Here is a 21,620-nt window from a genome sequence, read left to right as displayed (position 1 = left end):
CTATATGCAAGCGTGGTGGCTTACCATTTGCGCACCCACCAACTAAACACAACGTGGTAATATTAAACGGTGAGTTTTGGAATTTTGAAACCAGCGTTTTCCCTTCTCCCCTTCCGCAAAGTCACCTCTCATTCTTTTTTTTTTTTCTTCACAGAATATGAGAGCACAGCTACAATGCAAAAATCTTAAATATTTCTGATGTGAATACAAAAATCTTGCAGAAAGTATTATACTTTAGATTCCTTCAACATTTCTCCCAATATCCAGGTTTAAGATGGAATCAAAGTAGTGAACTTTGACAGCTTGCAGAGTAGGCAAGCAGGGATTATACTTCAAACTCAGATGAAATTCATTTCACAAACAGTGTTTAACATGGAAAACCAAAGCTGAAAAAATCCCACGCCAAAATCTCATGCCTTAAATGATTAGAGATGCCGATTTGGAAAGTCTGAACTTTTTATACTAAACTAAAAAAAAAGACCGATCTTAAAATTTTTACTCTTCTTTGCAAAATTGTAGATCAACTCGTGCTGGAAAATTTTTGGTTGGGCATAAAGTCTTTTAGACTAGAGTCTAGAGAGCCAAAATAAAGAAGGGTAAAAGGTACTTTTATGGAAGAAAATATGGAGTAGGGTGTTGAGAATTTTCTGTACTGAACATGAGATGTGCTGAAAATTTGCAGGAAACAGAGAAAAAGGTGAGGGGGAGAAGGTAATGGGAGAGAAGACGCTGTTTTCAAAACACCATAAACGTAGACACGTCATGTTTCGTGCGCAATGGGTGCGCCACAACACTTGCATATAGCATTTTCCTTATTATTATTATTATTATTATTATTATGCCTGAGTTTGGGTTTTTTTGATTATTTGTTATCACCAAATATTTGTTTGTGTAATCACAATTTTCCTTCGTTATAAGTGATGATTATCAATAAAATTAGGGTATTATCATCTTCTTTAAAAAAAGAAAAAAGAAAGCCTTTTGCGTGCGTATCTTTTATAAAAGGAAAAGTATAGTTGCAAGCACAATTGTGCACTAATCTGTGCACCAATGTGATGTGATTGGTCAAAAAGTAGATTTTATTGAAAACAGTGTTAATTTAAATTTTAAGTATGAATAAATCAATGTTGGTACACATATTAGTACGCGACTGTGCTTGTATGTAGCAAAACTGTTTATAAAAATGTAGATCTTAGCATATAAAAATGTAAAAAGATAAGTCTATTTTTTGTGAGATTTATTTATTTTTTATAAAAGAGTTTGTATCGATCCTGCATACTTTTTTTTCCTTTTGTTTTTTTTTTTTAATGTGTAAAACTTGCATACTTAATACTTATACATAATATTACTCTTAATTGAAGATAGTTTACCTTGAAGAACCTTCAAAAGAGGTGTAAAATGAATTTCTTAAAAAAAGTTAATAATAAAAGCAACCAAATGAAGTGTAAAGACAACCGATTATAAGATTCCAACACTGATATGTCAAAAAAAAGAAAGGCTTAATGAATGTTTTTTAAAAGTCCCCAAGTAATAAAATTCACTCGTTTTAGAAAATAAAAGTAAACTATTATATAGTCATTATAATTTTTCTAAAATTTTAAATAAAAACACAAAAGTAATTCAATTTTTTTAAATTCTAAAACAAAAAATAATATTTCACAAATCAGAAAGAAATTTGCTTTGTCCACGCTTTGCCCGTTCATGTTGTTCTGCTAGCTGTTGCTGTAGTTGGCAACAATTATCGTTCTCCAAGATAGCTATCTTATTGTTAGGAGAAGGGTCATGCCGGATCACTCTTGGATCATCATCATCCATGTTGTCGTTTTGCTCGAATTCAAAATGAACTCCCAACCTGTTATTATATTTATCACACTTCACAAATGGTGTCCGTAAATGAATTTGATATGAAACTCCAAAGTGATCCCCTTCATTGGTGATCTCATCCCGCCACTCAAGGGCACCACGTGGAAGGTACAACAGCCACAGTGCTCCATCTAATCCCAGTTCATGTCCATGAAAGGGAACCTCGTAGGATTTGGCTATGGGAGTTGATTGACGACCATTACTAATAATGATAGACACCCTCAAATTGCAGAAAGAGAGCTCAAAATGAGGTTTGAAAGCAAGACCGATAACCAAACCTGCTAACTTGGCATTTTTAGGTGGAGGCACTCGGAAACACATCTCAATCTCCCTAGTTTGATGCCGAAACCATTCTGGTAACTCCCCTCCTCTAATTTTAATTGTAGTTATCATTTTTCCGAAACCATTCGGAAACACATCAATACTTGCATTCTTTTGTTGAAGCCCATTGCAATGCCACAATGCAAGCGATCGCAAATGGGTAAATCCAGTGTTACATGATGCAGGGAGGCTAACGAAATTGTTTCCTGATAGATATAATTCTTCTAGCGTGGAAAGGCAATGAAGACTGTTGAGGAAATCAACTTCTTCTAGATTACAGTACATGATTTTCAACTTTCTCAAGGCTGGAAACCACCCAACAGAGTGGCTCTTATCTTGAGTTTTGTTCCCCTTTGACGAAGCCAGCCAGCCCAAATTTGTTGATGATGATGACGACGATTTTGGAAACCTTCCAAGGTTTCTGCAATGCCTAAGAACAAGCTCCCTGAGACGTGGCAACTTAGAAATGCTTCTAGGGAGATCTCTAAGGTTCTTGAATGAAAATATTGATATCCTTTGAAGCCCAATGAGATATTCAACTGACAAAGGCAGTTCTTGAATATTGGGACTGTCATTTAACCAAAGTTCACGTAAACGAGGAATTTCTCCAACAATATTTGGAAATTTCTCCAGACTTATGCACCCAGTAAGTTCTAGGATTTGAAGACGTGGCAACTTCAGGTCAGGAAGGCGTCTAAGTTTACAGCAATATTGAACATTCAACAGAGACAGTTTGTTTAAAAATCCAACAGATTGATGAACCTCAACTAAATTGCGACAGCCCTTAACATTCAAACTCTCAAGATTTGCCATTATTGAGACATCAGGGATGCACGTCAAGTATACACAGTAAGAAAATTTTATTTCTCTCAAATTTTCACAAACCTGGAAAATAAAGGTGAAAGGAACAATATTGTATCAGCTTCCAAGAATTACCAATATAATTTCTTTTTTACAAGTAAATTTTTTGAAAAGAAAAATGGATCCATACATTTGAATTCTTATTTTAAAATCTAGAAAAGAGATAAGATATTTACCTTTATTCCTTCGAATTGCTTGAGTTTACTGTGATGCATGTTGAGAGTAACAAGTTTCTGAGGATGAAAATTGGACGGCAGAGATGGTGATGGGTATCCATCCCAATCAAGCAATATTAGCTCATTAGACAAACTTTTAGGACTCTCTGAAAAGCGTGCATGACGGATTCTAAGCAGTCTAAGCCTTTTCATTCTTGTAAACGCACTAGGATTCAGCAAAATATCTTTTTGCCCGAACAAATCTAGCTTTATGGCTTGAATTGCATTATAAGTTCCCTAATAAATCATAGAACAAGTGGAGGAAAAAATATTAGGACTCAATTGATAGAAGAAAAATGATAAAATGATAAAATTGATAGAACAAGTGGACTAAAGTGCTCTTACCGTATTTTCCTTAAGAACATGGAGAATATCCTCATGAGACCATAATCGGCTTCGCTTTCCTGGCTCGTCGGGAGATTCTTGATGAACAATATTCCTACCCATCAATTGTATCACGTCATGCATCTGCAATCGTTCATGTTGATCAACATTCACCAAAGATCTTTCGATGAGAACTTGTATTCCAATAACTGGATCAAAATCACTCGCTTCCCAAATTTTTGTTACAAAATCTCTCTCTTCTCCCTTAAAGAAACACGCAATATCAAGGAAGATAGCCTTCTCATTGTCGTCCAGTGCATCAAAGCTTATTTTAAGTATTTCATAGATATCTTTGTCAAGACTTCTTTGCATTTTATGTTGTATTTGTTTTTAATGGACTAGCATTATAGTTTAATCATTAAACCTATAATGGGATGGGTTATTTTTTATAGACACATGGAGGCCCCTACTCTCACTCCAATTAAATAGAACTAACCCATTAAGTTCTATTAGTGTTTTTTGTCTGGCCCTTTTATCACATCTCTTTAAAAAGTGAGGGCTGATAGACACACGGTAATTGAAAACACAAAAAAGAAGAAAAAGAGGGTAGAGAGTAGTTCACTCCATAGAGAAATTTCTCTTTCTCTTTTGCAGGAATTCTTACATCTCCATGGAAAACTCATCACAAATTGGAGGTATGTTCTTTGTTAATTTTCTTCACAATTTTGATAAGAGATCTTGGTGATCTCGGATTTATTCAAAATCCAACAATTGGTATCAGAGCCAACTTGTCATATTTGTAAGGAAATAAGTTCCTGTTTTGTGAATTTTTTTTTTTTTTCACCACTCAAGTTCATCCTTTTTTTTTTTTTTTTTTTTTGGAGTTCTTGGATGACCAAAAATTTCGTTTTTTGAGTTTTTGTTGCCAACACTGGTGTGTAGCTCACCGGAAATGTCAAAAACCGCCACTTTTGGTGGCCAATTTTTTTTTTTATTTTTGTATCTTCGTTTTTTTTTTTTTTTTTTTTTTTTTTGACTAAAGTGGACTACCGGAGACATGGGAGGATGCCGGAAATGTCCTCACCGGCGTCTCCTCATCCGGATCGGCCGGAAAAATGGTTCGGATGGCCGAACCGGTGGCCGGAATAGTGTCCGGAAAGGTTGCAGCGCCGGAGTCCCTTTTCGCTAAAGTAACTCGGGTAAAACATGTTAATTATCTGGGTAGGGTTTTGATTCATGGTATGGGCTTTGGATTGGATTTATTCTAACTATTTGGCCCATGTGATATTTAGACCCTTGACTAAGGGAATAGTTTTGAGAAAGGTAAATGTGGACAAAGCCCATACGTATGGGTTGATGGATTATATATGGGCTGAATTGACCCCAGTTTGACCACCAGATTTGACCCGATTTTGCCCGGTTTGACCACCCAGATTTGACCCGATTTTGACCCGGTTTGACCCGGTTTGACCACCCAGTTTTGACCCGATTTTGACCCGGTTTGACCACCCGGTTTGACTTATTATAATATTAAATAAATAAATAAAATAAAATTAAAAAAAATAAAATTAAATAAAATTAAAAAAAAATGTAGTATAATAGTGCTGTTGTACTAATTTTTTTTTTTTTACATATTTTTTTTTATTCTCGAAATAAAGAATCTTATATGGAGATTATGTCATTTTGTTGTAATACCGATGGTTTGGAATGACTATGTACCCACCTCTCGTGAGACTAGTAATAACAAATTATCGGAGTTATTATTATTGATCATGCTTCCGCTTAATGATATTATACTAAGATTCATACAAATAGTGAATTTACCCTGTCGGCAAATCATTATTTGGTAGGATGCTTAGGACGATAAAGATAATAGTTAAGTACTTGGCACTTGGTGGCCTAGTCCTATCCTTTCGGTAGCGGGTCATTTTAAGTCCATGTATTTAATTATTCTGCTTTATCATGCGTAAGAGTCTTTTAATGTATCATGGGCTCTAGCATAGTATGTAAGAGTCTATTTTAAATAAAACTTCGGCATGGATATAAGATTGCCTTGAGACATTTATGGGTGCATGTTTCTTATTCCACATGCATAATAATTTTTATTATATTCTCCTCAGCTTATGGCAATGCGGCTATGTCTCTCTCTTTATCTGCCATCAAGAGTCTGACGGGAACCAATTATGAGGATTGGTATGAATCTCTTACTATTAATTTGGCTATTATGAATTTGGATTTGGCTTTGAGGATCGATGCGCCTGTTGAGCCCACTAGTGAAAGTTCTGCGGCTGAAAAGACTCGTTATGAGCAATGGGTGCATTCTAATAGGACTTGTCTCATGATTATGAAGTATACTATTGACAAGTCTATTAGGCTGAGCATAGCTGATACTGATAGTGCTAAAGAATATCTTGATGCCGTTGGGAAGAAATTTATTAAGTTTGATAAGGCAGAGAAGGGAACTTTGATGAAACTTCTTACTACCACAACCTATGATGGGGTTAGTGGAGTCCGAGAGCACATCATGAAGCTTACTCACTTATTTAATAAGCTCAAAGGAATGAAAGTTGAGTTAGCAGATAGCTTTCTTGTATGGCAAGTGCTTGAATCTTTACCACCTCAGTTTGATGCACTCAAGACCACTTATAATGCTCAGAAAGATGAATGGAGTTTGAGTGAAATGACTGCTATTGTAACTCAAGAAGAGGAGATGATGAAAAAGGCCAAGTCTCATGCTGCCTTTATGGTAACTGTTGATAAAGGGAAGAAGAAGTTCTTCAAGAGTAATAATAGCAACTTCCATAAGATGAAGAAATATGGAAAGCCTCCTCAACAAGCTGGTATGAGTGTTCCAAATGGGCCTAAGAAGGAAGTCTTTAAGGGAAAGTGCAACTTTTGTCATTTGTTTGGGCACAAGAGGATTGATTGTAGGAGATTTAAGGCTTGGATAAATAAGAAAGGTACACATTCACTACTAGTGTGTTTTGAGTCTAATCTAGTCGATGTACCTTCTGATACTTGGTGGCTAGATACTGGTGCAACCATTCACACTACAAATTCTTTGCAGGAGCTAAGGAATCGCAGAAGACCAAATGACACAGAGTTAGTAGTAAATATGGGCAATGGGGTGAAGGTTGAAGTTGAACACATTGGTACAATCAGACTTATTTTGGCTTCTAAGCATGTTTTGAACTTGTTTGATGCTGCTTTTATACCTTCCATCAGAAGAAATCTAGTCTCTGTGTCTGTTTTGGACAGATGTGGATATGTTTTTCATTTTGGAAATGGAAAGGCTACAATCTTTTATGACTGTATTATAGTTGGTACTGCTACCTTGTATGATGGTTTATATAAAATCGACTTATTTCCTTCTTTAAATCCTGCTTCTTCTAGTGTTTCTGTTGTGAATACTGTAGTTGGCTCTAAACGTACTAGATCCAATAAGAATTCTTCCATGTTGTGGCACAAAAGGTTGGGTCATATTTCTAGAGAAAGAATGAAAAGGTTGATTAAAGATGGCATTCTAGTTGACTTGGATTTTTCTGATTTTGAAACTTGTGTTGCTTGTATCAAAGGAAAACTTCCAGCGAAAACCAGAAAGCAAAAGATTAGTAGAAGTCAGGAGATTCTAGATTTAATTCATACTGATATTTGTGGTCCCATTTTACCTGCCGCTTTGGGAAATTATAGATACTTCATTACATTTATTGATGATTATTCTCGTTATGGTTGTATTGAGCTCATTCGAGAAAAATCAGATTCATTGGAAGCTTTTAAGGTTTTCAAGGCTGCTGTGGAACTCCAGAAAAATAAGAAAATCAAAGCGGTAAGATCAGATAGAGGAGGTGAGTTTTATGGGAGATATGATGAAATTGGTAGAAATCCTGGACCTTTTGCTAGATTTCTCGAGGCATGTGGTATTGAGGCTCAGTATACAATGCCTGGAACCCCTGAACAGAATGGTATTGCAGAAAGAAGAAATCGTACTCTCATGGATATGGTGCGGTGTATGCTTAGTCATTCCACTTTGCCTGAGTTTTTGTGGGGTGAGGCTCTAAAAACTGCTACATATATTTTGAATCAAGTGCCAAGTAAATCAGTTCCTAAAACTCCATATGAGTTATGGTCAGGTAAAAGACCTAGTTTGCATCATTTTCGTGTTTGGGGCTGTAAAGCGGAAATAAGGCATTATAATCCTCAGCAGAAGAAACTTGATCCTAAGACCATTACTGGTTATTTTGTTGGTTATTGTGTGGGATCAAGAGGCTCTAGATTCTATTGCCCTTCTAATGTTACTAGAATTATTGAATCTGATCGAGCCATCTTCTTTGAGGATGTTAGTGACAGTGGGAGTTCAGCGACACGTGAAATTGTATTTAGGGAGGAGCGTGTTGTTGTACCTGTTCAGGTTACTTCCCTAGCAGTTGCTGCACCACCATTGACAGAGGGAACTAGTACTATTGTCCAAGACCAGGTTGTTGACGCTATAGCTGATGTTGATATGAGATCAGATGATATTGTTTTGAGGAGATCACAAAGAAGTCGTAGACCAGCAATTTCTAATGATTATATTGTCTATTTGCAGGAGCATGAGTTTAATACTGGTATGTCTCTTGATCCAGTCTCTTTTAATGAGGCCATTGATAGTCCTCAATCTTCATATTGGATAGATGCTATGCATGATGAGATGGCATCGATGTGTCGAAACAGTGTATGGGACTTAGTTGAACTACCATGTGGTTATAGGGCAATTGGTTGCAAATGGATTTTTAAGACCAAGTATAATTCTGAAGGTCAAGTAGAAAGGTATAAAGCTAGGCTTGTTGCTAAGGGCTTTAACCAAAGAGAAGGTATTGATTATAAAGACACTTTCTCACCTGTTTCTACCAAAGATTCTTTTCGAATTATTATGGCATTGGTAGCTCATTTTGATCTCGAGCTGCATCAAATGGATGTCAAAACAGCTTTTCTCAATGGACATCTATTTGAGGATGTGTACATGAAGCAACCAGATGGTTTTCAAGTGGAAGGAAAGGAACACATGGTATGTAAGCTTAATAAGTCCATTTATGGGCTTAAACAGGCATCAAGACAATGGTACTTGAAGTTTGACGAAATTGTTACCTCTTGTGATTTCAAGGAAAATCTTGTTGATCAATGCATATATTTAAAGATCAATGGGAGTAAGTATATCTTTCTTGTTCTTTATGTTAATGATATATTACTCGCCACAAATGACATTGAGCTTCTGTTTGAGACAAAACGCATGTTATCATCTCATTTTGATATGAAAGATCTTGGTGAGGCCTCTTATGTTTTGGGCATCCAGATATTTCGTGAGAGAACTAAAGGCATTCTTGGATTGTCTCAGAAAACCTACATTGATCGAGTTTTAAGTAGGTTTAATATGCATTCTTGTTCTCCTGGGAAAGCACCTATTATAAAGGGTGATAAGTTTTCTAAGTCTCAATGTCCTCAGAATGATAATGAGAGAACTCAAATGCAAACGATTCCCTATTCATCAGTTGTGGGCAATTTAATGTATGCTCAAGTATGTACACAACCTGATATTGCTTATGTTGTTGGTGTACTTGGAAGATACTTGAGTGATCCTGGTTTGGCTCACTGGAAAGCTGCAAAGAAAGTACTTAGGTACTTGCAAGGCACTAAAGACCTAGTGCTTACATATCAGCGATCTGACATTCTTGATATAGTTGGATATTCTGATGCCGATTTTGCAGGTTGTTTAGATGACAGGAAATCTACTTCCGGTTATGTTTTTATGATGGCAGGAGGAGCTGTTTCTTGGAAAAGTGTCAAACAGACACTTACAGCTTCCTCTACAATGGAGGCAGAGTACGTAGCTTGTTATGAGGCTACATGTCAGGCTATATGGTTGCGAAACTTTATCTTGGGACTAGGTGTTATGAACACCATTTCGAGGCCACTGAAGATATTTTGTGACAATTCTGCAGCAGTTGCTTTCTCTCAAAACACCATAAGTTCTTCTCGTTCCAAACATATTGATATTAAGTTTTTGTTTGTTAGAGAGAAAATAGCCGAGTCTTGTATTTGTGTTGAGCATGTTTCCACAGAACACATGTTAGCTGACCCACTAACTACAGGTTTAGCTCCAAAATTGTTTCAGGAGCATGTGACTCATTTGGGATTGTTAGAGTCTTCTGTTGTAATTAGTTAGTGGGAGTTATGTGATCATTGACTGTTTACTTATATTGTTTATGCTCATATTCTGTTTTTTATATATATCCATGTCAATGTATGCCTGAGTCACGCGCATTTTAGACAGGGCGTACTTTATGTATTGAGACATTTTGATTAGTTTCGTGCCTGAGTCACGCGCATTTTGGACAAGGCGATTGTTTATATAATGAGACATTATGTTTGGTCTCATGCCTGAGTCACGCGCATTTTGGACAGGACATACTTTATGTATTGAGACATATTGATTAGTCTCGTGTCTGAGTCACGCGCATTATGGACAAGGCTTATTACCTGTCAGAGATAATCTATTTAGTCTATGCCTGAGTCAGGTGCTTGTGAGTATAAGTTTAGTATCATATATCCTGTCGATATATTCACTAGACTAGGTACTACAACTGCATTTTTTGGACAAGGCCTATTGTTTTAAAGACATTAAGATTTATCTCTGGGGCTTCTTCTGGAAATGAGTGTTTGCGTTTATGTTGTGATTAATTATAATGTTGTCCAAGTGGAAGATTGTTGTATTTGTTTTTAATGGACTAGCATTATAGTTTAATCATTAAACTTATAATGGGATGGGTTATTTTTTATAGACACATGGAGGCCCCTACTCTCACCCCAATTAAATAGAACTAACCCATTAAGTTCTATTAGTGTTTTTTGTCTGGCCCTTTTATCACATCTCTTTAAAAAGTGAGGGCTGATAGACACACGGTAATTGAAAACACAAAAAAGAAGAAAAAGAGGGTAGAGAGTAGTTCACTCCATAGAGAAATTTCTCTTTCTCTTTTGCAGGAATTCTTACATCTCCATGGAAAACTCATCACAAATTGGAGGTATGTTCTTTGTTAATTTTCTTCACAATTTTGATAAGAGATCTTGGTGATCTCGGATTTATTCAAAATCCAACATTTTACGTATTTTGCTTTCCCATTGAGGTTTGCTTCTACCACATAGGAAAGACCCCAACACCACTAGAACCAAGGGAAGGCCCTTGGCGTACTGAACCACACTATTTATGAGCTCCTCATACCCTTCTTCAGGATAAGACTTATGGAAAGCATTCAAACTAAGAAGTTGAAGAGCATCAGCATCACTTAATTCTTGGACCTTGTATCTTCTTTCTACCCCATGAGTTTCTAGCACATGTTGATCTCTGGTTGTAATAATGATTCTACTTCCTGGACCAAACCAATTCTTATCTCCTGCTAATTTCTCAAGTTGTTCCACCTCATTGACATCATCAAGAACTAAAAGAACCTTCTTATGGCAGAGCCTCTCCTTTATTACAGTAATTCCTCTATCCACACTTCCCCCCTTTAAGTTGGTATTCTTGCCCAAGGTCTCAGATAGAAGTGTTTCTTGTAATGGAACAAGGCCGGACAGGTTTGTAGTTTCTCGGACTTCAGCAAGAAAGCAGCAACTTTGAAATTCAAGAGCAAAGGAGTTGTATACAGCTTTTGCGATAGTGGTTTTACCTATTCCACCAATTCCATGGATTCCAACCATGCGAACGTCATCATTCCCAACACTCAACAACTTACTCATGGCCCTTATGTGAGAATCTAATCCAACTGGGTTCTTCGCAACATCTAAAAATGTGTGCTTCATTAATATACTTGATATCTCTTCTACAATGCGTTGGATAAAATGGGACTCATGCCTGCATGCCATTCAAACAGGACAATCTAGAAATCATACTGTTACATATAAAAAGCATCTCAGGATCAGTCTAGAAATTGCTAATTAAGAAGAATCTGATCAAGGCTTTCTCTAGTGCCACAAATATAGAGGAATTAAGAAATGAAAAGTAAAGCAGCTAGAAGGAATTGGAACCGATTAAGTGCAGTTACCATAAAATCAGAGAGAAATGAAAAAGAGGAGAGAGACCTATTTGGTTACACCTCATGTATTTGATATCAATGCTTGCATTAAAAAAAAACTAAAAGCGTACCCATTGTTCAAATGCCAACCGGACAAATTGGCTGCTTCTTTGAGAGCCACCTTCCACCTCAACACCCTTTGTATATCATCCTTGACTTTATTTTCATGCATGTCGATCACTTCTACAAACTTCCGCACATCTGAAGGATCCACATCGTAGAAAATGGGTTGAACCATTTGGCCGATCGATTTCCGACACTCGAGAATCTTGACAAGTTCATCTAAGCACCACGTGGAAGTGGCATAGGTCTTAGAGAAGATGATGATGGAAATTTTAGATTGTTCAATGGCTTCCAAAAGTTTGGAGATTTCGTCTCCCTTCCGAAGATCCTTGTCATCTATGAAGGTTTTGATCCCCTTTTCAATGAGAGCGTGATGTAGATGACCGGTAAAGGTGTTGCGGGTATCATCCCCTCTGAAACTCAGAAACACATCATGAATCCGAGGATGGGAAGAAGAAGGGGAGGTGAAGGAGACATTTGGGATGGCCATGGAAGAGATTGAAATCTTGGTAGCTTCTTTGAAGGAAGAAGGGTCACGAGTTATTGAGTGCAGAGAGACATGTGAGTAAGGAGCTTTATATTAAGGAAGTGGATCAAGATGGTATGAGTGGGTCACTGTCACTGTGTAATTAAACTCTAATGAAATTTCCTGGGCATTACCAGAGAAGCTGCTACTTTCAAACTGATCAGCAAATTTCTTCTTCTTTGTCAAAAAAAGGTATGCATTACGCGTCGCTTCGAAGAAAAACTTGCCCTCAGTCTTTGTCTCTCCCATCTCTCTGTCTTTCACGGAAGGATCCAACAAAGTTCATAACACTCGCTTTTTCTTTTTATAGCTTTTTCTCCCTTCGCTCTGAAAATTGAAATGACCCTCCTAAGAATCCATGGTTTCTTTAGTGAGTACCCCACACGTGTTTTCTTTTTGAATACCTTTAATTACATTTCTTTCACCGAAGGATCCAAGAAAGCTCACAACACTTGCTTTTTCTTTCTATAGCTTTTTCTCCCTTTGCTTGGAAAATAATGACTCCCGTAAGAATCCATGGTTTCTTTAGTGAGTACCCCACACGTGTTTTCTTTTTGAATACCTTTAATTACATTTCTTTCACCGAAGGATCCAAGAAAGCTCACAACACTTGCTTTTTCTTTGTATAGCTTTTTCTCCCTTTGCTTGGAAAATAATGACTCCCGTAAGAATCCATGGTTTCTTTAGTGAGTACCCCACACGTGTTTTCTTTTTGAATACCTTTAATAGACAATTTGTTGCTTGCAGGAATAATTGCCATGCACATCATGATGTGGATCGCACATGACCAAAAGAGGCCAGAGACACTCAATTCTGCTGTTTAGAAGCTGTTGATGAAACCCAAGTCACTTCTGCTGTTTCGCGGAACTAGAGTTTACAATCTAATCTTTACCCTTTCTGAATTCTGAGCCACTATATTGGATCTCGCGGAACCAGACTATGCTCATTTTAACTTGCTAAATTGACTAAAATACTTGCATCTAGTCAATGCAGTGCTCATAAGGCACGCAGGAACCATTGCATAAAAAGAAGTGCTAAATCATATTATCAGTTGTTTCTTAAGGATTCTATAGTGTCTATAGGTCTAGGTGATACGAGACCACAAAGGGAATGTGTTGAGATTCTTTCAACTTGAAAACCATTTAGGAAGACAGCTTGAAATCTCTGCCTGGTGCATTACCATTCCTTTATTATTTAAGTTTCTAGACTTCCTATTCTGTAATTTAGAAACATTTTTTCTTTTGTAAATACATTCTTAGATAAAAAAGTTAAATGCCTTACTTGCCTTTCCATTCTGTAATTTAGAAACATTTTCTCTTCTGGAAATACATTCTTTCATAAAAAAGTTAACTGCATTACTTGCTTCCCACAGTTTATTTATCCTCACTAACATGTTAGTATTACAGTTTCTCCACCTCTCCGTGTCTTTCTCACCGTTTTTGCTTCTGTGCATGGAAGATTACATGTTGAACCTTGACCAAAGTAGTCCATCCTGTCTGGATTTGATTCAAGAACTGCATATATTTATATTGTTTGGAATTGTTCACTGGATAGGGATTGTTTGTGGAAGTCAAACTTCTGGTTGTCAAAAAATATATAAAACTTCTGGATTGAATAAAGAGAGAAATACAGGAGTATTTTGTGCTAAGGTGTTTTGGTTGGTCAAGTTTCGCTTCAAGGAGTTTGTGCTGTTGTAAATAGGATTAGTTATTCCTTGTCCAAAGAAAAAAAAAAATTAAATGATATTCTGGAGGAGAATTTCAGTTGGAAAATGTATGAGTTGCAATAGTTTAAACTTCATCGAAAAATGCATTAGGAATTAAGCTTATCATTTCTTGAAAAATTTGGAATTAAAGATGTTTCTGATTGTTCTCAATTATGAGATCATTTGTTAGGTTGAAGAACAGAAACCCAAGAAGAAGGCTCATGGTGAAAAGGAGCCCCGGATGAAGCACCATCATAGCTGTTTAAAGAATCAAAAGCATTCATCATCCAGGAAACAATCAGATTTAGAAAATGTCACTGCAGAAGGGGAAAAGGGGAAGACTAGTAGACAGAAATCTTGATGTTGTAGTATAGCCTCATAAATTGAGCAAATGGAATTAAAGTCTAAAATAGCATGTGTTAAATTAGAAAAAGATTCAGAAAGTTATTTATTTTCTGTTATTGTCTTTCATTAGTATAAATACATTCAGTACTTGTAATTAATTCATTCACACGAAAGGTTTTCATTTCATTTTCCTCTGCTTCTATTCTGTGTTCATCAGAAAATTGACATGGTATCAGATTGAAAATCATTCTTGCTTCTGCAAATTCATCTTCTCGTCTCTAAAACTTTGAATTCTTGAAATCTGCATTACAAAATTCTGCTCGAGAATTTTTGTTGTTGTCTTCTTCGTCTTCTTTCATTTCTTGCACTTTCTCTAATAGATTCCCGAAATGGATTCTACCAATTCTGCCACTTCTCCTCGCTCTGTCATAAATCTCTCAGATTATTCCTCTAGTCCTTATTATCTACATCCAAATGACAATCCTGGTGCCCTCCTCGTTTCAGAAATTTTTTCTGGAGATAATTACATTGCATGGAGTCGATCAATCACCATGGCATTGACTGTCAAGAACAAGGTGGCATTCATTAATGGTTCGATTGCTGCTACTCCTGCTGATCAACTTGTTCTTCATAGTGCTTGGCTGCGTGTTAACAATTTGGTACTTTCTTGGTTAATGAATTCCATTTCTAAAGAAATAAGGAATAGTTTGCTTTATGTTGCCTCGGCTGTTGATCTTTGGAATGAGTTAACAACCAGAAACTTAAGGAGTTAAAAACCAGAAACTTAAGAAGTGATGGTTCAAGAGTTTTTCACTTTAAAAAAATCTCTATAAGTAGTATATCTCAGGGTTCTTTATCAATCATTGAATACATTCAATACTTGTAATTGATTCATTCAATCCATTCATGAAAGGTTGTCATTTCATTTTTCCTCTGCTTCTATTCTGTGTTCATCAGAAAATTGACACTTGATGTTGATGAAAAGGAAAGAGAAGGCAGAGGGTATTGTGATTCAAGTCATCACAATGGGATTGAGTCACACTTCAAGCGTCACAATGTTGCTCCCAAACTTTCAGAGGAAGAGCGGGCTACTAGGCGGTATGAGATGCAAGTGGATGTTGAACTGCATGAAGAGCAAAGATGGAAACGTTTGAGGAAGGCTGAGGAGGACGATGGGTGAGAAACTACCCATGCCAGCTTATCTAGCGGCAGAAATTTCTTGGATGCTGCTCAGAAAAGTATCTATGGTGCTGAAAAAGGGGGAAGCTGGGTAGGTCTGCAGTTGATTGCTGCCTATCCTGAATAGTTTTAGCTGATAACTCCAGGTTTGCTTCTCCACCTTGGCCCCCCTGCACATGGGGTATCTCTCAAGTATTAGCTTTGAACCATGTATTGAAATATGAATAGGGCGAAGTGATAATCGCATTCTTTCACAATTTACTTCTCCTTAGGGGCTAATACCTTCCAGTAAAACTTGGCTTGAAAATGAGGTGCCAATTACTGACATCTCCAGGCGTAAATGTTATATAACACTCGCCATGTGTGTGTTCTATCACGTTTACAAATTAAGGATGACAATGAAAATTCAACCACTTCTTAAGGAATTGATTGGTTTGTTCTGTATCCATTATTGTGGACCCAATTGGCAATGGTGTAGGATGTTGATCGCAGACCTAACACACTAATTGGACCCAAGTTTCATGAAACCGTCATTAAAAGTGGACGAGAAATGGTTATACGTTCAAGCTATGATAATGTTTCGTTCGAACATAAATCATACGATGTCGTTTTTCAAGGGTTACATGTTAACATATAAAATGTTACATTCGAATTGTTCATGTACATTTGAACGTTAAGCCCACTTACGTTCGAACGTATAAATTAGTCATTCTAACGTTCAGGTAATAGTCATTAACGTTTGAGCATGAACTGTTTTAAAATTAAAAATGAAATTTCAAATTAAAAAATATTGAGAATTGAATTAATAAAAAAAATACTATATATATTAAATGAAATTATTCATTCCATAAAGTATTAAAAAATTTGTAAAATATGAGTAAAAACTTTATTCATTTCATTACATAAAATTACACTAGATAACTAGATTTTTTATTCATTATTAATAAAAAAATGGAATTTTTTTTGTCCATTTCACTAGATATTGTTCATTACGTGAAGTTTAAAATTAAAAATAGAATTTCAAATTAAAAAAGATTGATAATTGAAATACAACAATACTAGATATATTAAATGATATTGCTCATAACATAAAGTATAAAAAAATAGCAAAATATAAATTAAAACTACAAGAAAAGTGCAAAAGAAGTCAATTGAAGTTGTTTACATAAGTATGTTGACCTTTTCAAAAGTTATGCCACCCCAAAAGTTAAGCCGCATTAATTGCACCACTCCAAAAGTTATGCCACGTTAAAGGAACCTGACTAAAGGAACTACTAAGGGGACACATCTCCCTAACACAAGGCATGGGCAACTGACCCAAGAAATGGGATATAAAAGGTAATCCCCAAGTACTTGGAACTCTCTCTGAACTCTTTATTCACTTACACAAAATTTTAAGGCAAGAATGATTTTGGCATCGAAGACTCTTCGGCCACCACCACGATCCCCGTCTAGCGGTATTTTCTTTGTATTTGTAAGCCCAAGACCGAAGACCCAATTTGCTAAGAGCTCGGCCCAAAGATGTGCAAAACACGATGTTAACAATGGCGCCATTTGTGGGATCTTAATAGACTTCACGTATCCTTTGTTGCGAGAACTCATTCTTAGACGACCTGGGGACAAGAGGAAGCAATGTCAATGAACATGGAAGCCAAATTAGCTGCCATGGACTAGCTGGTGGGAAAAGCTAACTATTCAGGTGGATACCCTACGAAAAGATAACAGGTCGCTCAAGGGAACCACCAACGAGGCAAGGAACGATGTGGAATCTAGCAATAGTGAGCATGTTGGATCCAGAAAAGCTGGCGAGGAGGGTCACCCAGAGGTGGAAATGAGGAACATGCAAAATGAGCTGCATAACCTTAAGGAAAAATATGAGGAGATGGCAAGAAAGATGGGCCCCTCGTCATTAGTGGACCAACTACTCACCAACATGGGCCTGCCCTATAGCGAGGAAGTGATGGCAGTGCCCTTACCACCAAAGTTTCAAGTCCCTTTCATGAAAATGTATGACGGGAACCGCAGACCCGCTCGAGCACCTGGAAACCTTTAGGGCACACATGATCCTACACTGTTTCCCAGGGGAAGTGTCTTATAGAGTCTTCCCGCTGACTTTGAAAGGACCAGCAAGAGTGTGGTTTGGGTCCCTGACGTCGGGGTCTATAGACAGTTTCAGGGAACTGGCCCGTCTGTTCCTTGCTCAGTTTATGGTGAGCAAGTGAAGAAGGCGTCCTATGGCGTACCTCATCATCAAACAAGGGGAGGACGAAAGCCTCACGCCATACTTGTCCAGGTTCAACAAGAAGTGCATGACGATGGATGGCCAGGACAAGAAGATAACCCCCATAGTGCTCCTAGGAGGAGTATGGCCTTGGTCCTAGTTCATGGCAGAGCTAGCAAGAAGGACTCCCGCAACACTAGGGGAGTTCATGGATCAGGTTGACAACTTCAGCAATGCCGGCAACACACTCCACGCTCTGACCAAGCCAAGGAGGAAAGAACTAGAGTGAGCGGACAGTAACTCGGGGAAAGGCTAGGGCAAGATGAAAAGTGACCACCCCACCCATGTGAGTGCAAGGGGGCAGGGTAGCACCCCTAGTACAAATCATTTTCCGATTTGTAGATAGGCTAAAAATCATATTCAAAAGGTTATTTTCCCTACTTCATTGTTAAGTACGCAAGTAAAGAACAGAGCACATAATAATTATGTATGTAATGTAGCCTTTGCAAAACATTGAAATTTCCATCTTTGTTGCCAACTGGCCCAACTCATTTGCATTTTAAGCTTGAAAGTCGTTTTTGTGGAAATGATGTTGTTGTTTAATTACTTATTCTTTGCATTCCTGACTGATTACGGAGTCGCCACAATCGTACATGGGAATCCTCTTTGATAATGATCTATAATATGCTGTAGTTTTGAAATAAGAAGAAATTCAGGTAGTAGAAGTTTTATATGCTCACATAATGTATCATACTAGTTGAAAGTATTATTCTATTTTCAAGTTAGTGTGTAGAAAACAACATCCACATCACTTAAATGATAAGATTTGATTTGTATGATTCAAATTTTAAAACTTATATGTTAAATAAAATTATGCCATGTAAGTACTATACTAGCTAGGTTTGTTGAAATGTATGTAATTTGAGCAGCACATAAATTGATGAAATTACAAAAACTTGAATTTTGAAGTTCCTCATAATCATGCAATTTTCTTTACATGAAAGTTCCAAGTATTCACCAAAACTGAAGTAGTGTGAAAAATGAGTTCAGGTTGAGTTCTAGTTTGGGATTTCAGTTTTCACCATCCTCAATAATTGAATGATAATCCGGTTGGCTTGTTAATTTCAAGTAAGGGAATTATGGCGCTTGTAGTTTTGGATAAATAAATACTCTCTTTCGAGATTTTCCTTTCATTAGAAAATTTATAAGAAAAAGGGAAAAAATAAAATCTCTGTATATTTATATATGTTGAGTTTGGATATGAATGCATTTTTAAAATAAAAACTATTTATTATCATTTTAATAATTTTTTTTTCTTATTTCTTGATACATTATTAAACGATTCAAAAGCTTTCATGACCCTACATTAGTTGATACATTATTCAACTTAGAAATGCTTCTAGGCTCATACCTTGAGTTTTGTTCCTCTTTGACCAAGCCAGCCAGCCCGAACTTGTAGATGATGATGATGACGGTTTTGGAAACTTTCCAAGGTTTGTGCAACACCTTTAACGTGGCAACTTAGAAATGCTTCTAGGGAGATCTCTAAAGTTCTTGCATGACCGTACTGTTATCCTTTCAAGCCCAATGAGATATTCAATTGGTGAAGGGAATTCTTGAATGGGACTGTTTATAAAATTAATTTCCCTTAAACGATGCATTTCTACCACAATATCTGGAAATCTCTCCATACTTGTGCCCGTTCAAACATATAGGCTTTCAAGACATGGCAACTTCAGGCTAGGAAGACGTCTAAGTTCAGAGCAGTTTATAACATCCAAACGAAACAGTTTTTTAAGAAATCCAACGGATTCATGAACCTCACTAAATTGCGACAGCCTAGAAGATCCAAACTCTCAAGATTTTCCATCATTGAGACATCAGGGATGAACGTCAAGTATTAACAGCAAGAAAAATTTATTACTCTCAGATTTTCACAAACCTGGAAAATAAAGGAGAAAGGACCAATGTATCAGCTTCCAAGAATTACCCATATAATTTTTTTTTACAAGTAACTTTTTTTAAAAGAAAAATTGATCTAGCATCTAAATTCTTATTTTAAAAACCAGAAAAGAGATACGAAATTTATATCATAACTTCACCTTTATTCCTTCAAATTGCTTGATTTTACTCTGACACATGTTGAGAACAACAAGTTTCTGAAGACTAAAATTGGACGGCAGAGATGGTGATGAGTATCCAGCCCAATCAATAAATCTTAGCTCATTGGGCAAACTCTTTGGACCCTTCGAAAAGCAAGAATTTTGGATTATAAGCTGTCTAAGCCTTTTCATTTTTGTAAAGGCTCTAGGATTCAGCAAAATGTCTTTTTCTTTGAGAAAATCTAGCTTTATGCCTTGAATTGCATTAGTTCCCTAGTAAATCATAGAACAAGTGGATGACAAAATGTTAGGACTCAATTGAAAGAAGAAAAATAATAAAATTATATATATGTATTTTTCTATTAGGTTTGCCTAGAATTTTTTTTTTTTTTGTTCTTTCCATGTCGCTCTTACCGTGTTTTTAAAAAGAACATGAAGAATATCCTCATGTGACCATAATCGGCTACGCTTTCCTCGCTTGTTGGGAGATTCTTGATGAACAATATTCCTACACGTCAATTGTATAAATCAAGTCATGCGTCTGCAATTTGTTTTTGTATACAATCACGAAAGATCTTTCAATGAGAACTTGTATTCCAATAACTGGATCAAAATCGCTTGCTTCCAAATTTTTCTTACATAATCTTGGTAAAGCTCCAGTCCCGTAGGGGTCGGAGAGTTACTTCTTGTAACTTAAAACTCACATTTCATCATAATACTACAAAATCTCTTAATAAAATCCAATAATCTTGAGAAATCTTCTATGAGCAATCCACTATACTTAAATAATCATCTCACCCATGCTCCATAATTCTGATCCTTAGCTGAACTATTCCAAAATCATCTGAAAAATATTATGGAGATAAGGGGTGGGTTATCAACAACTCAGTAAGCAGAGAACATATACTAGTATGTAAACATGAGCATTTTCATATAGTTCATAATGCAGAAACAAAACATTTCACTTTCAATATGCAAATCTCAAAAATACATATTATTAGAAAATCAGAGTGACACTTCAAATTGTCCATATTAAAAAACCATATTCAAATACACCTTTGGCACAACATAACTAAACATCTTCATCTTATCATATCATATCAAAATAGAAACCATGTTTAACCTCCGTCGTAAGGTTGTGCATTCTGTAGAAAACCAAGCAGATCGAATATAAACCACCATGTTACCAAAGCGATTGCACTAAGAGCAGAGACCATTATTATATCCCGTGGTAAGGCCAAAGGTCGCTATTATATCTCATGGTAGGGCCAGAGATCACTATTGTATCCCGTGACAGGGCCAGATGTCACTATTGTATCTCGTGACAGGGCCAAAGGTCACTATTGTATCCCGTGACAGGGCAAGATATTAGAGTAAAACAAAATCAGAATCACTATATCAAAACCAGAATCAGAGTTAGAACAGAATTAGAAAGTCATGACAAAGGTTTTTCAGATACCACTTCATATCAAAACAGAGTACTGAAATAAATTCAGATCATTTCACATTTTCAAAAACAGATTCAAAACATCTTCACATCACATGCACACATTTTCATAAATTTCATATTCGCTCTTTTTGCATAGTTCAGAAAACAGAATGCACAAAATTAGCTCATGTCTACACCAATCATGATGGAAAATACTTTTCTTATATAGATTTTATGTATATGCAGAACACATAATTGAGGCTATTTTTAGATTTCTTTTCAAAAACAAATGTGATACCCCGTATTTACGTATATTTTTATTAAATGATTATTTAAATTATTATAATTAGTGGTTCTTTTA

General features: G+C 36.4%; 2 protein-coding genes across 6 annotated transcripts; one reads left to right on the top strand and one right to left on the bottom strand.

The window, feature by feature from the left end:
* Positions 1-1,544: 1,544 nt before the first annotated feature.
* Positions 1,545-12,560, bottom strand: LOC122275933 (disease resistance protein RUN1-like). 2 transcript variants are annotated; one of them, XM_043085279.1, is made up of 5 exons: positions 11,761-12,560; positions 10,719-11,469; positions 3,606-3,956; positions 3,222-3,497; positions 1,545-3,069 (listed from the first exon to the last, which is right to left on the bottom strand). In XM_043085279.1, exons 1-5 carry the CDS (start codon positions 12,240-12,242, stop codon positions 1,657-1,659), a joined length of 3,273 nt encoding a protein of 1,090 aa, XP_042941213.1. In that variant the 5' UTR covers positions 12,243-12,560; the 3' UTR covers positions 1,545-1,656. The 2 variants fall into 2 exon arrangements, with proteins under 2 accessions (XP_042941213.1, XP_042941214.1); XM_043085280.1 differs by having other exon boundaries at positions 10,719-11,506; positions 11,761-11,903.
* A 446-nt stretch (positions 12,561-13,006) lies between these two features.
* Positions 13,007-15,951, top strand: LOC122275934. Of its 4 annotated transcripts, none has more exons than XM_043085283.1 (3): positions 13,007-13,449; positions 14,833-14,987; positions 15,314-15,951. In XM_043085283.1, the coding sequence occupies exons 2-3, from the start codon at positions 14,880-14,882 to the stop codon at positions 15,506-15,508; spliced, it is 303 nt and encodes a 100-aa protein (XP_042941217.1). In that variant the 5' UTR covers positions 13,007-13,449; positions 14,833-14,879; the 3' UTR covers positions 15,509-15,951. The 4 variants fall into 4 exon arrangements, 3 of the variants coding, with proteins under 3 accessions (XP_042941217.1, XP_042941216.1, XP_042941215.1); XM_043085282.1 differs by having other exon boundaries at positions 13,009-13,449; positions 14,174-14,987; XR_006228722.1 differs by lacking the exon at positions 13,007-13,449 and having other exon boundaries at positions 13,456-14,987; positions 15,286-15,951.
* Positions 15,952-21,620: the final 5,669 nt, after the last annotated feature.

This window comes from Carya illinoinensis, chromosome 9, assembly GCF_018687715.1.
Source record: "Carya illinoinensis cultivar Pawnee chromosome 9, C.illinoinensisPawnee_v1, whole genome shotgun sequence".
Taxonomy (NCBI): domain Eukaryota; kingdom Viridiplantae; phylum Streptophyta; class Magnoliopsida; order Fagales; family Juglandaceae; genus Carya; species Carya illinoinensis.
Note: the sequence above shows the minus strand (reverse complement) of the source record. Positions and strands in the feature narration are given on the sequence as shown.

Excerpts from the sequence above, each read along its gene's own strand:
- LOC122275933 (XM_043085279.1), bottom strand. The coding sequence starts at position 12,242 with ATGGCCATCCCAAATGTCTCCTTCACCTCCCCTTCTTCTTCCCATCCT. Across the intron at positions 11,470-11,760 it reads GGTTGGCATTTGAACAATGG|GCATGAGTCCCATTTTATCC; the intron begins GTACGCTTTTAG and ends AATGGCATGCAG. Across the intron at positions 3,498-3,605 it reads ATGTTCTTAAGGAAAATACG|GGAACTTATAATGCAATTCA; the intron begins GTAAGAGCACTT and ends ATGATTTATTAG.
- LOC122275934 (XM_043085282.1), top strand. The coding sequence starts at position 14,718 with ATGGATTCTACCAATTCTGCCACTTCTCCTCGCTCTGTCATAAATCTC. Across the intron at positions 14,988-15,313 it reads GGCTGCGTGTTAACAATTTG|GAAAGAGAAGGCAGAGGGTA; the intron begins GTACTTTCTTGG and ends GTTGATGAAAAG.